Source organism: Dryobates pubescens, chromosome 14 (assembly GCF_014839835.1).
Source record: "Dryobates pubescens isolate bDryPub1 chromosome 14, bDryPub1.pri, whole genome shotgun sequence".
NCBI lineage: Eukaryota > Metazoa > Chordata > Aves > Piciformes > Picidae > Dryobates > Dryobates pubescens.
This window is the reverse complement of record NC_071625.1, coordinates 2,389,820-2,404,263: the sequence shown is the minus strand read 5'-3', so window position 1 is coordinate 2,404,263 and position 14,444 is coordinate 2,389,820. Positions and strand designations below refer to the sequence as shown.

The following is a 14,444-nucleotide window of genomic DNA, read 5'->3' as shown; positions in this document are numbered from 1 at the left end:
ACATTGAACTATATTCCTTCACAGACATTTGCATGTTCTTACCTGCAAGTTAACTGCATCCTGGTAAGTCAGCTTCACTGCAGCTGGGATCTGGGAGTATACCAAATGATTGTACTTGGGAATCAGACCCATGAGGTCAGAGATCTGCCGTATCACAATGCTGTACGCTCTCGCTAAACTGCTCGCAGATGTTAAATAGCTGCTTGCATTGCTGGCTTCAAGCGCGGCAGCTGCTGCTGCAGCACTTGTACTGATGGTACCGCTGCGACGTAGGTTTGATGGATCAATGTAAATCAAGCCTGCTGAACTTGCTAAACACAAAAGAGAGCATGACATCAATGAGTTTGTTTAACCTTTGCTACATATTTTTTGTATTGACTAACATTGTGAACGTTTCCAGAAACGAAGCTGTAAATGTTACTAACATCACAACTGCAACTAGCAAAAAATGACTAGCTCCAGTAAGCATATGCTTTATCTTCTTACTGACTACAACTTATCCTTCCCTTTGTAAAGTCAAACCTGGAACTGAAAGAGTCAAGACAGATCAGTACTGTCCTTCTGAGACAGGCAAGATTTCATCTTTAAGACAACAAACTAAAACAGAGGAAGGAACAAACCCAGCGTTAACGGACAGCCATGGCTGAGCTTTACTCGGACTTGCCTGCTGGGGCTGACGTACTAGAGGGAGCAGTGCTAGTAGTCCTCTGGTTTTGGGTATTACGTACAGCCCATTGCATGGAACGGGGAGCTTGGGCAGCACCATTGGCATGTGAGCTATTTGTGGTTCTTTCCAGAGGCTCATCAAGCATGAAGGTCTCCTGCTCTATATCATCACTCTGACTGCTGCTGCTGTCCGAGTCACTGGAGTCATTCGACTGAGAGTCGTCTTCAGAAAAAAATGCTGGAACACTGCTGGCTCCTGTTCAGGAAAAGAAGCAACAAACAGTGACTGGCAGCTCCGCATCTGTGCCTGGGTACAGCATTCCAAGCTTTGTCCATGAGGAGAAACTACACGTACCAGAAAGGCTGAAGTGCCACTGCTGAACATCCTTGTAACATAAGGTTAATTTTCTATTGGTTTCCCAGAAAAAGAACTGCTCAGGTTTCAAAAGGTTAAGAAAGAATTTGAGTTTTCACTGTCTTCACTGGTTTGGCCCCAGGCAATGCATTCTAAAAATGATGCTTCCAAAGTGGACAGTAGAGCAGTTGCTTTCAAAAAGCTTTAAAATGATTGGTGGGGTTTTGTTCTAAACTATATCTAACTTTTACACTGAGTGAAAACGTTTTGCTTCACAAGAGCACAAGGTAACTTGTGGCTAACATGTGCAGAAACTCCTTAAGAGCAAGATAGGCCACACTGGAACACATGTCCTCCAAAAAGGCAGCTCAGTATAATTACAGGCAAAGGAAAACCAGGAAACATGGGGAAGGCAGAGGTGGGAGGGGAGAAGCCAAGAAGAGAAAAAATAAAGAAAGGGAAAATAAGACTACTAGGGCAAGGCATTTGTTAAAATGCCACAACCAGGTAATCCCTCTTCTATCCAATCTAGTCACGAAATCATTTATTTCTCCAGTACTCCTCTGAAGTGCTCCAGATTCAAAGGCAAAGAGCACTATTTTTAGGTGAAGCCAGTTCTGCCCTTGTTAAAGCCATGTTTCTTTCTCCTGTACAGCAATATTCAAATGCAAACAGCTGGATGAAAGCCAAGATGATGTGATGTACCTGCTTCGGACCCGGCGGTAGCTGCGGTGACCACACTCCTGCGCCCGCTAGCGTTGTCCTGATTACTGTGGTTACTCTCACTATCGCTTTCTGTTTCAGCAGCAGCTAGCAAATCCAACTCCATATCACTGCCTACAGAAACAAAACACAAAACATTTCATGGTTAGAAACAAAAGAAATTGAAAATGGAATGTAGTGACTCTTAAAAGACATTAAGCAAAACCCACAGCCTCCTACTCTAGCAGAAGTGAATGGCTATGCCGGGAGAGGTCACAAAAGCAGTGTGAACAGGCAGTAATACTTGAAGTCTATTCTCTTATTTGCCAGCAATTAGCAATCCCTGCCCCTCACACTTTTTTACTGCACATATACTCTCAAGACACACACTCAGAATTAAGGCTTCAGAATCAGTCACTCAAGCCAAGAGACTCCACAACTCCCCATGCACATGGAGTGGGACAATTAACCATACCCTGTCTCAAAAATGTATCTAAGGAATACCTGGACACTTAGGGTTTTTAAATCTAAAAAAATACAGGTTCTATTCAAATTTAAGTTTTGAGAATGAAATTATTTGAACTATCAAGTGAATTAACAGATTCCCTGTAGTGTGAACACAAAGAGCAGTCAGAAAGAGAAGAAGATAAACTTTTGTCCAGTCATGGCTTTGGGCCATCTAATCCCAAACTAACAGAGGACAAGTTACATTAATGGCAACCACTCCTATACATAATGGATTCATTCTGTCCAGAGAACATTAAAGTGCCATCTAATGTTTTGTGATGGGTTGAAAAACTAGCTCACTGTGATTCAGATCCCTTTTGAGAACACATCTACCATAAACATCATTCTATCATTAGCTAGAAAGAGCTAAACTACTTTCTTCAGTCCTTCAAGTAGTCAATGTCAACAACATTTTATAGTAGCAGATCCAAAAGGCAAACCAGATAGAGTTAAACATGCATATAACATCCTTTGTTGGCTTGGGGTTTTAATTCTTTGGTACCTTAAAATGTAAAATGTTCACCCTCTTGCCTACTACAAGTTATCTATAATTACACTCCTTCTGCAAGATGCATAGTCTGAAAGCCATGGAAGTCTGCCGAGTCCTTGTCATTGGTGACTCCAAAGGTTATCTTTTTGATGCACCACTAGTTCATCCAAGCAGCAATGTGCATGATGTACATTATACATACCATCTTCATCATGCTCATCATGCTGTCCTTCTGCTTCAGCATTTTCTTCACCATGTTCTTCCTGTTCATCATGATGGTCTTCTTCACCAGCCACTCCCTCAACCACCTCAACCTGGAAAGAGCATTGCAGTTTTATGCTAGAGTACTTCCCATAATCTATCTGTTTTCAAAAACTCAGTTCAAAACTTGATTGAAAAACCAAGAAACAGATTAAAAAAAAACACATGTGAAAAAAAATGACTCACAACCAAACTTAGGTGAACAGAGAATGAACTCACAGCTACAGCAGTGCTGTGGACAAAACACACATCATCAGGCCCACAAATAAAAGAAAGCCTTGAACATTAGATTTTAATGCTGAAAGGGTAAGAGTGGCTTAGAAAACCTAGAATCAGTTTCTAAGTATTGAAGAGATCATCCTGGTAAAAGACTCTAGCTCTCTAACAGAACCTACATAATGGCAACCATTTGCTGAAAGATTTAACTAAAGGGAATGACAGAAGTATTTATTAGCACTGTAAATCATGCTGTTACCCTGTCAAAGGTAAGGCACTCAGTAATACTCAGAGAAGGCTAAATTTTGCCGAATACAAAACAACAATTACAGAGCTCTGTTAAAACAAAATGCTTAAGGCACATTAGAATTTCATGAACTACTAAGCCAGTTATCTTCTGCAAACTGGAGGCCTTGATGCATAGATTTCTGGATCAGATGCTACTGCATGTGCTGATGCATTAGGTGCCATACCAAAACAGCAAACTGACCTCTTCCACATCTGCCGAAACGATATCATCTTGTTCTTCATCCCTGCCACGAACAGGCTGCGACTGGCTGATTCGCCTCTGCTGAGGATTCCTTATGATATAAGATGACTGAGATTGACTAGAGCTTTAAAATAGACAAACAAACAAAAATACAAAAAATTGATTTGGACCTCTGGATGTCATTACTAACATACTGCAGTAGAAATCTGTCAGAAAAATGCTTGTCCAGAGTAAGAAGCCTCACTCTAGCTCTGTCGGAGAGCAGTTACCACCACCCGAAACCAAAACCACCTTTAACAAGTCTTTGAACAGAACTTCAGGAAATTTTACCTGCTGGACTGGTCAGATGATGGCCTGGGTGGCAGAGGCTCCACAGAGAACAGTTCTTCGCTTCCTTGCATGGCATCTATGCTGGTGCTAGCAAGGGTAAAGGGCGCTGTGGGACGTGCGATTCCCATCCTGACTGGAATAATTAGAGATTCTGCTACATTGCACAACTCTTCCACAGCATAGGGCAATAATGCCTGGAACACACGTTTACATTTTCCAATTGGCTGGGGAATAAAATTGCTGGGGGAGGGGGGGAGAAAAAAAAAATGGAAAAAAATTAAGGTCAAACATGTCTTTTTTTTTTTCCCCCTGAAAAAATAATGTATGGTCATACAGGTTTGGTTGGGGGTTTTAAGTACCCCAAGAAAGTCAACACAATTGTCCTGAACAGATACATGCAGTTGTGTGTATAGTAACAATAGGCACAGTTATCATTTAAAAACTGGAAACCAGTATCTAAATCTACTACTGAAAAACAACCACAGATGTAATTTGAACATGTTCAAAACTCCTACTTCCAGAGATCCTAACATTTTAAACCAAAAAGCTCAGTATGAACATTTAACAAGCACTGTATTGAAGAGCTACATGGCACACCAGCAGCTACTGTGCAGTCCTGAGGTTTGCACCTTTCCACACAACGCTGCCTACAGATTGCAAATTAATTCAGATGCCTCTAACTATTCTTGATTTGTACCAACTAATTTAATAAAAGCATAAATATTTCAATTTAAAAACCCACAACCCTAAACCCCCCCCACCACCACACACACACACACACACTTACTTTTTCTTCTTGGAGGAAGCCATTTCCACACTAAGAATGACAAACACTCTTGCCACAGAGCGCAGGAATCTCATTGTAACAGCAATAGCTTCTTCTCTGCGTCCTGGTGTGTACTTGTTTTGCAATTCCTTCACCAGAGTACCCAGCAAAGTATCTAAGAGCTGTAGAAACAGGTCATTACAACCCAATAATGGTGTGTTGTTTAGAAGGAGGAAGCAAGACAAATTAAGGTTGAAAGGAAGACTGCATTCAGAAACTGTATAAACTCACAAAAAACCCAACTAACCTCAAGTTATTTTCAAACTAGTCTCCAAGTGTACCACCTGAGACCCTCTGTCAAACCACACTATTAAGAACATGGAGGGAAAACGAGCCCAGGAGTGCTCACCAAAATGTCTGCTGTACACTTGACAATAAGGCAGTGTGTGAAACAGTCCAAGCGAATAGTTCCGCTTTGCTGATTAAGGTAAACTTGTTCTTCAGGCAGAAGATGACCTATCCTACTGCTGGCACTAAGACTTGGAAAAAAAGAAAACAAACAGAAAGAAAGGAAATAAATCTTATGTAAGTCAGCAGGTCTCAAACATCAGCTCAAACTTTACACTGACAGCTAGGGGTAAATACACACGGGTCTTTATTTTCCTGGGAGCCAAACATGATCATGGACTTCAGCGCGTTCCAGTCCTGCAAAACACGTTCCAAAGCCAGCTGGGCAAAGCGAGGGGGTTCCAAATCATGATCAGGCATATCAGAATCTATAAAGGATGAAAAAACATTAAAATAAAGGTAAGTACTGAGAGCACTGAAATATGGAATTTGCCATTTATTTCAGTGAAACAGCTCTCACCTTCAGGATTTGCAGTTTTACGATTACGATCTTCCCTAATTCTAGGTGGTCTGTACTGGCAGTGTTCCACGGTTTGCCTGGCAACTGTCTGCACTAAAAACAGCAAGAGATGTTCTCCCCTGCAATGAAAAAGTCATTAGTGGAGAGAAGATATACCACGTGTTTTAAACCAGTAGAAATGATTCTGCCCTGGTCACTGCAAATACAGACTTGCCTGCTGTTTGGCATGGTAACAAGATTGGTGGTGGTCAGCAGGCGGTAAAGGAGATCAAGGCGAGCAGACTTTTGCCCAGCAATTAATGTTTTACACTTGCACTTTTCCCAGCAGTCACAGTAGGCTGTTGGAGATGTACGTTTGAGCCTACAAGGAACACAAAAGGTGAGCTGCAACACTCTCCAGTAAGACACCAAGTATTTTCTGCACTAGGTCTTAGTGTACACAGTAAGATTCCTGCCAGAAATGTTGTGTGTCAGCTCTTGACATCTGCTGCTCTTGTTTCCTGTGCTCACTTAAAAAGTGCAGTTTTCACTACAGGGCTTTTCATAGTGCCTCAGTAATACTCATCCAAGACCACTTATTCTTCCCCCAAAAAGCCCCAAGCCAAGAAACTGAAGTCAGAAATCCTCACAACGCGCAGTAAAATCTCACTGATTGTTACAATGCTAAGAGTATCTTTATAATTATATCTGTTAGCTTCTTGGAGCTAAACATTTACACCCTGCAACTGAGACACTCTGCAGCTTCAAAGCTTTGGCCAGGTTCATCAGAGACATCTTGACTGTTCATTTGACTGCTTGCTCACTTATTATTACAGCTGATGATCTTAGGCATTCATATGCTGCACTTCTTTCTGAAAGTTTCCAAGAATTATCTGTTATCAAGATTCCCTGGCTTCAGAAAACACAGGACTATTTAGATATCTTATTCTTAGAAAACCAAGCACCTTGAGAGAGAGAGAATTACTCATTTACTTCAAATTCTACAAAGTGAAAAGTACAAGACTGCTTCAGGTTACTCTTTCAATTCTAACCTATAAATCTTCCAGAGATTACAGGAAAAGAAGATAGTTTAAGTATTTTAACAACCTTCTTTCTCTCATAGAGCTGAGCACTTCAACTAAGGAGAAATACTATTAACTATCAGTAAACAAATGATACCACCAAATATTGTTGTAATTACAAGAACCAGAGCACAATACTCACTTGCAGTCATGTCCTTTGTGACAGACCCTTGCACATTCTGTGCAACAGCAAAGTGACTCCAATAGGCCACACGTTCGGCATTCAAATATATCCTAAAGGGAAAAAAATTACCACCACTATGATAAGGTTTTCTCCCTGTAACACTTGCAAGTTCACAGCATTTCAGGTTGCAACAAAGCTGTTAAAATAACACAACAGTTTACAAAGTAAGTGTTTGCAGAGAGCTGTTTCTATCAAAGTCCGGGCTAGAGCCAGCCAGAGAGGGGAAAAGCCACACCCATGAACAGCCCTGTTCTGACCAACTCAGCCAGCTTTCAAAGGACACAGCTATTAGGGGATGCAGTAACTATACCAGACTGAAAAAGTTACAGTAATTAAAACAATACAACCTCCATAATTTAAAAATTAGATTAGGAGACTAACACAATACATGGTTGAAACACATTTCTATTTACTGAACAAAAAAGCAGCCTTACTTGGTTAATGTGCTCTGCACCAGTCCAGGTAAAACTGCACGTATCATTACAGCACAAAACATACAAAGGAGAGTCATCTGGATTTGTACCAGAAGGACAAACCATTCCCATAAACACATCATCTTCTTTTTCACTGGAAGTTGCTTCAGCTAAAAGAACAATTGGATCCCAGGGTTAAAAACAATAGCCATAAATAACCACCCTCCCAACAACAGAACCTGCGCTCCAGGGCTGCTTGTGTTACAAAACTCTCATCCAGACTTAGTTTGAATAAAGCCTCTGTGTCAGTGTTTTGAGAGAGCTTTCTGCTTGTCACATTACAGGTGTTTCTTACAGAAGCTGACTGAAAAATACACCCCCCAGCTCTTCCCCAGTTTCTAATTTACTGATATTCTGCTCAATTTGGTGGATCACCATTTTGAAGGAATACAAAAATACTTTATTCATTATATTCTTCTAAGGAATGCACGGATTTTTATAGACCTTGTCACACCACAGTTCTAATCTGTTTCTTGTTAAGATCCACTTCACATATTTCTCTCAAATGACTAAATGCCAACATCAAGTCACAAAACACGTGTTTGTATACAACTGTGCTAGGGAACAGGTTCTAGCTTGGTGTGCTGCTTTATCCTAGCAGGTTTTTTCCTGTTCAAAGACAGAAGTTCCAGCCTATTCCTTAATCCTCTGATGTTTGTGAAGCAATGAAAGGTGGAAAACTCTATAAAGAGCACAAAAGCACTAACATTCATAGAAGTCTGTCATAATAGATCAGGAAAGCGCTCCAGAAGAGCAAGACTTTCAAAATGTGCAGCACCACCGGAAGAGTTGTTTCCCACCTTCACCAGCTGCTGAAGCCCATGGAATTTCACCCACAGCAAGCACTGCTAATAATGAATCTGCAAACACACCCAACTGGAGAAGGAAACCACAAGCTAATGATGACTGAAAGTGCTGTTACCTTTAGCAATTTTCTGGGCAGTTTCCAGGATTGTAATTGCAGCAGGATACGCCCGGCCGCTCACCGCTGACATAAACGGTGTCATGCCTCGTGCATCCCTGGGGGGGGAAAAGAAAACAACAAAACACCCCCACATTAACAAACACTCATTTGATTTTTTTGGTTATTCCAGAAGAGATAGGAAAGAAATCCATGAAAACTTAGTACTGCTAATCTTGTGCCAGCAGAAACACCACCGAGTGAGTCAGCACTCTTGCATTTGTTTTACTCCTATGAAACCAGAGCAAATGTAGCAGGCTGGCAGTGCACAAATACAGTCGATAACTTAAGCAGTCTCCATTTTCACTCATGCACCTTTAGATAATCTCTTTGAAAAGGATTCTAAATGTAATAACTTTGAGGGCATGTGACAACACCCAGGATAGTAGGAACTCTTATGAAAATCCTTACTTAGCTGAGAGTAGCTCTCGGAGGTAAGGCTGTAAAACAACACTGTCACACAGTAATTTCAGGATGATGTGAGCGTTTGCTTTCCGATCCTTTGATTCCACCACAGATGGCTCAGTAGAAGGACCTGTAAGAAGAAAAAAACAACAACTTGCAGAGAACCATTTTTCCCTCAAAACACCCCCCCAAAAACTATTAAAAGCAATTAACTCAGTGTTTCATTGGGGTGATTAATCAGCAGCTTGACTCTTCAGCGGTTTGCCAGTTTCAGCAACATTTCAGTGAAGCACTTTAAATTTTAGCTCCAAATGACACTCTGAAATACAGAGAGCAATCCCAACTCCATACTGATTACCATAGTTTTACATATTGGGCATCCACCAGGTAAAAACAATTTTTACACAGAACACAGCGTGAAGCTTCATGTACTTTCTGCACACTTGTGAAATTGTGCTTCAGTCCAATCTTCTTCTAAGAAGTCTTTCCACATGCAGAAAGTCTGCACAAACAAAGATGGCTTTTGAGATCACTCTCCTTCTAAAGTAGAATCAGATAAGCAGTATGTCCTCACCTGGTATCGTGGAGGTGCTAGGTCCTTGGCCGGTGCCAGTCGCTGCTGTGGTAAGAGATCCCACAGCGGGGGCCAGGATAAAATCAATGTCACCATCTTTCAGTAAACAGAACAGCAGGATGTATATCAATACATAAAAACATCCCTAACAACATGCTCTTTCTGTAGTGTCTAACACACTGCAGGCTTCCTCTCTACAAATGGCCACATTCCTAGGTCAGTAACGTTAACTCGGCATTACAAAACACACTGTACAGGAGTTTGACACTAGCATTACCAAACACACACACTGGACTTAAGACCAGCTGGGAAGGCTTCAGTAAACTCTTAGAACTACCTCAGTGATCTCTTGCTACCTCAATGACACCAGGTATTTTAGTCTCATGCTGAAATCTAAGTGATTCACCTTAAAAGCCATCAGTTCCTTTATTAAACTTATTAAACTCTACAGTCCAATGTGAGATACAAGCAGACTTACCCGGATCCATTGCAGGAGGGTCTGGAACCCAGCTGGGAGGAGCTATTGGGGGAGAAACTGGGTCCTGGTGATCACTTGACGAAGCACCAGCTTCATGTCTGCCCAATCCAGCAGCTCTCAAGGATCTTCTCATCATTTCCCTTAATCTCAAACTAAATACAAAAGCAAGGTTTCGAAACTCAATCTCATTTGCAGTTACAATTTATAGTTAGAAGACTGTCAAACACAAGTTCACACTGCAGAGCAAAGCCAAATTCTTATCATCTCCACTTTTTTTCAGCATAATGAAGAATGAACAAGGAGGTATTTTTCATTCCTGTATACCATTTTTTCTTTTCCAATAGAATATAATGGCCTTGGAAGAATCATAAAATCATTAAGGTTGGAGAAGACCTCTAATATGGGTTGGACTTGATGATGTTTTCCAACCTGGTTTATTCTGTTCTATTCTATCAAGTCCAACTGTCAACAGCACCAGGCCCACTAAACCATGTCCCAAGGAAGAGTCAGCCAGCAATATATCAAGACAGATCTGAGCCCAGAACACATCCCTGGTCACCACAGCACTGTCCTTGCTGCAGTAAGCAGTAGCTGATGGGCATTATTGCTACTACTTGACACTCCTTTCACCCCAACCTCATTGCCAGAGGTGTTAAGCTTGTGCAAGGATTTGCTCTAGTTGCTGCTGGGTTTTAAAAATCTAAGCACAAAAGGTCAATGAAATAATAAAAATTAGGCTTAATTCCCCCCCTGAAAGGAGTTGTTTGCAGTTATCTAACATGAAAGTGCTACTTCACCAGGGACAGTAAGTAAACAATTTCAAGAAAGAAAGGTGGTAGAATAAGGTGGAAGCCAAAGAACCCAGGGTGATACAACCAGAGAGGTACAAACATAAAGGTAGTTTTGTTATTTGTTGCTTGTTTGACCTCTTTCTTTTAATGCACTTCCTCTTAAGAGTAATGTCTCCTACGAAATATGAGAAGGAAGCTTCAAGCCTTACCCCACATCAAAAAAAGAAATAAAAATCACAGTAATGAGGACTGCAGCTGGGGAAAGACAACAACATCATTTCACATCAGCGACAAATGACTGTGGAGTTCAGTGAAAAACTGTACTATGCCCTCATCCACAGTGCTCTGAACTGACTAGAACTCAGAACAGATACCATTAAAGTCTCTTGACATGAGCACCACCCAGTTACCATCATGCTAAGTGGAAGACCATAAATTTCACCAGAAATCAGGATTCTGTCAGAGCCACAACCCATCATTCAGAGCCACCTCAATACAAAGGGCTTCCACTATAGTAATGATCGCTTAGGATAAAAAGAATCAAGTTCTTCCCCAAGGGTGTTATGTTGATCTCAGTCTTACTCATCTCTGCAAGTGACCACCTCCCTCAGAAAGTCTCTTAAGAGAAGGAGCCTGGGCACTATTGCAGTGCTTCAGTGATACTTAATTCTCCTGGGTAAGGAACATTACAGCTTACCCTCAAATTCCCTTTCCCCACAAGGAGAAGTATTTCCACTTCACAACTGAGGAGACAATGCTCCAAGCCCAGCAAACAAAATTAGTTTAGTAATATCCCACTATTAGTTCTCACACCAGAAAAGGCTTCAAGAGAAACCCCAAACCTTTAGCGTGCTAGCTTGGTACTCGAAGAACCGAGACTGACTTTAAATGAGCAATACTTAAGCTAGAGTGAATGAAAGAATTCTTAAGAGACTGGCAATTGATAGGGCAATGAGCTTAGAGAAAACAAGGAGCGAACACTAGTCAGTTTACCTCCTGCTGCTCGATGACCCTGCCCGATTTCCTGGGCCATTGCTTGACACCACAGAGATGGCATTTGCGATGGCTTCCACAGCTGAGAGTCTTTCAGCAAAGGTATTCCTTTCAGAGCGCTCTGCTTCTGAAAATGAAGGCAAGTGTTAGTGCCAGGAGTCACTTGGGAAGGAAGTAAGGAAGTATAAAAAGCATGAAATGTGGCTAACAGGTTTGTAAGGTTTGGGACGGAGCAGATTCATACACAGGGGTTTTCTTATTTTGGGCAAGCTTAACCATGACTGTGACTGGGTTTGGCTTCCAAAAGGCCACCAAGGAAATTCAAGACATCCAGAATCCAGAACAAGCTTTCAGTTTCCAGCATTATCAAGAGACAATGACCTATCACATAGATAATTCTAGACACTTGCTGAGTTCAAGGCTTCAAAATTACTTGTGAGCAAAAAAAAAAAACCCAGAATGTCACATGAAAAAAAGCTACACTTCACAATGGAGTGCTGTGAACAGCTGCTCAAAGCTGGGGGCTTGTAAGATACAGAGCCTACTTAGGAGCATGCCCAGCAAAAGAAACTGTCATACAAGCACAGTAAGGTTGCACAATCGGTTCACATCAGAAAGAATGAGCATCCCTTGTAACATCTGAAACTCTAAGCACCATAAGACCCCAAGGTCCTAGTGTGAGGACTGAACTGTGCCAAGTGCTATCCAGAATGTAAATCCTTGCCTAGTTGTACAGTTACAGTACTACTGGTTGCAGCCACCTGAATCAAAGACCTCAGGTAGATTTTAACTGCAAGATGAACAGCCAGACAAAGCAGTAAAGTCAGATATGCAAAGGCTGCGCAGAGCAACAGTCACTGCTTCTTTAGGAGCCACTGACAAAGATGGCACAGGCCCTGCACAGCAAATTAGGAATCACTGCAGCCATGGCTCCAAAAGGAATTGAAAGAGAAAGCACTTTGAGCACCATGCAGGCTAGCAGAGGGGCAGTTCTCCTTACAACAGAGTGGAAGACAGCTTTTTTGTACAGAACAGAAGGAAAAAGTGTATTTCTGAAAAACAGTGTCTGGGGCCACTCTTCCTGCAATTCATTTCTACAGTGCTCTAGGAGCTATGGCAAAGCTAGGCATGGGACCCAAGAACAAAGCCCACTTTATCCCTGCCCTCAATATTCCCCTCCTGGCATTTAAGGAGGAATCTACACAAAGAAGAGTGAGGAATCTCAGGCAGCTATTAACTGGGAAGAGGCTGCACGTTCTGCCATTGTTAAGGAACATCATATCTGGAATCTGAAACCTTTACTCCTAAATGGAACTTTCTACAGCTTAACAGGTGGGTGTGTAATTTGCAGACCATAACATCAGTCACCACTGCCCTCCAGCTGATGCAAAGAAAATAACCTCGTCCTAATACCCATCGCTAACAGTTACAGTGGAAGGTGAATGTGATAAACACATGAATCCCCTTGTGAGGGGAAAGAGAGAGGCAGAGGGGTGTTAAAAGCCTGTTGAGTTCACCATTTTCATTTTTCAGAAAGTTGAATTACATCCCAATGAAGTTACTGCAAAGATGTCAAGGTTGCAGAGACAAGCACTCAAATTAGGAAATGCCAGATTAAGTTTGCCCATGCATCCTTATTTCAGCTTCCTTGTGTGCTTATAGGAAAACAATCTTCAGTGACACAGTTGGGTTGGCTTGTCTGGATTTTTGCTTGGGGGTTTTTGGTTTTGGTTTTTTTTGTGTGTGTTTGGTTTGGGTTTTTTTTTGCCTTGACCCCCAGCCCACCACAAGACCCCTGCCTCAATCAGTGCACAGGATGGACAACACACTAAAGATGAACGGTTGCACAATGAGCAAGCTGTTTATGCCTTGTTTGCTGCAATGGGACAGAGAGAGGAAAGCACTGTCCTATGTTTTAATGCCACTGAACATCACCTTGGAGAGCTGGAACCTATTTCTGCCACATCTGACAGCACACAGAAGTTTGTGAAACAAGCTTTTACAGATAACCATGATACGTTTTACTCGTTCCTGGGCACCTAGGAGTGCCTGACTCACAGAAATAATTAACATTCACAGAACAACTAAAACTACTACGAATCCAGATCTAGAATAAAGTGCTTTGAAATAACACCTACACACAGACACACAAAAATCAGATCAGGCCCTAGGCTTCTCAAACAACAGCCTCAAAATTAGTCAGTTAATAGTTCTGAATACAGAAAAACTTCAAGCTGTAATGCCTTCCAGAGATGAGAAAGCTGCAGCATTACCCCCATTTTATAAACAGGGAGATGAGCAACAATTAAGCTCTATAAATGACTAAAACTCCATGACAGCACCATACAAAAACCCCACCAGGAAGTTCATTTGTTACTCAGTGCAGGGTTTGTATGGTGTGCAGTAAGGAAGGAATGGGGCCACACACTGAATGATGAGGATAAAAAGAAATATTGAATAGCTACCCATTCGGTGAGCACCGTCCATCTTGTGCACTGAATGAGGTAGTCCTGTGGAAAAAATAGTATGAGGGTGTAATTAAAGACCATTCCACAATGCACACCCATGTATAGCACATGGGTAAACTTAATTCTGGCATTTCCTAGGGGGCTTTTTTTTTTTGAGTGCTTGACTTAGCAACCTTGTTCTGACAACGTACTTTCCACATAGCCATCTTTAAACGGTGTCAGGAGCTGCCAGTAACAGAAGGTCATCCTTTCATGGTTTCTAACACATGTCAACTGTGAGCAACATTTCTGATTGGAGGCACTAACATGTATTAAATCACTTGCAACAAACAGACAAAAAACCCCAACAAAAATTAACACTGTTTCTCCTAAAAGTTTACCAGCACTATAATGGGGATGCTAGTG

General features: G+C 41.6%; 1 protein-coding gene across 1 annotated transcript in view; it reads right to left on the bottom strand.

The window, feature by feature from the left end:
• UBR5 (ubiquitin protein ligase E3 component n-recognin 5) overlaps positions 1 to 14,444 on the bottom strand; it is an 85,246-nt gene that overhangs the window by 17,736 nt on the left and 53,066 nt on the right. The window contains exons 22-39 of the mRNA XM_054167524.1: positions 11,572 to 11,698; positions 9,788 to 9,939; positions 9,310 to 9,405; positions 8,742 to 8,865; positions 8,292 to 8,389; positions 7,331 to 7,479; positions 6,855 to 6,946; positions 5,866 to 6,012; positions 5,652 to 5,770; positions 5,433 to 5,559; positions 5,193 to 5,322; positions 4,805 to 4,965; positions 4,018 to 4,257; positions 3,688 to 3,811; positions 2,923 to 3,034; positions 1,727 to 1,858; positions 665 to 922; positions 43 to 311 (exon numbers count right to left, since the gene is read on the bottom strand). Coding sequence (XP_054023499.1) covers positions 43 to 311; positions 665 to 922; positions 1,727 to 1,858; positions 2,923 to 3,034; positions 3,688 to 3,811; positions 4,018 to 4,257; positions 4,805 to 4,965; positions 5,193 to 5,322; positions 5,433 to 5,559; positions 5,652 to 5,770; positions 5,866 to 6,012; positions 6,855 to 6,946; positions 7,331 to 7,479; positions 8,292 to 8,389; positions 8,742 to 8,865; positions 9,310 to 9,405; positions 9,788 to 9,939; positions 11,572 to 11,698 — 2,657 coding nt within the window. The remainder of the gene's footprint in view (positions 1 to 42; positions 312 to 664; positions 923 to 1,726; positions 1,859 to 2,922; positions 3,035 to 3,687; positions 3,812 to 4,017; positions 4,258 to 4,804; positions 4,966 to 5,192; positions 5,323 to 5,432; positions 5,560 to 5,651; positions 5,771 to 5,865; positions 6,013 to 6,854; positions 6,947 to 7,330; positions 7,480 to 8,291; positions 8,390 to 8,741; positions 8,866 to 9,309; positions 9,406 to 9,787; positions 9,940 to 11,571; positions 11,699 to 14,444) is intronic.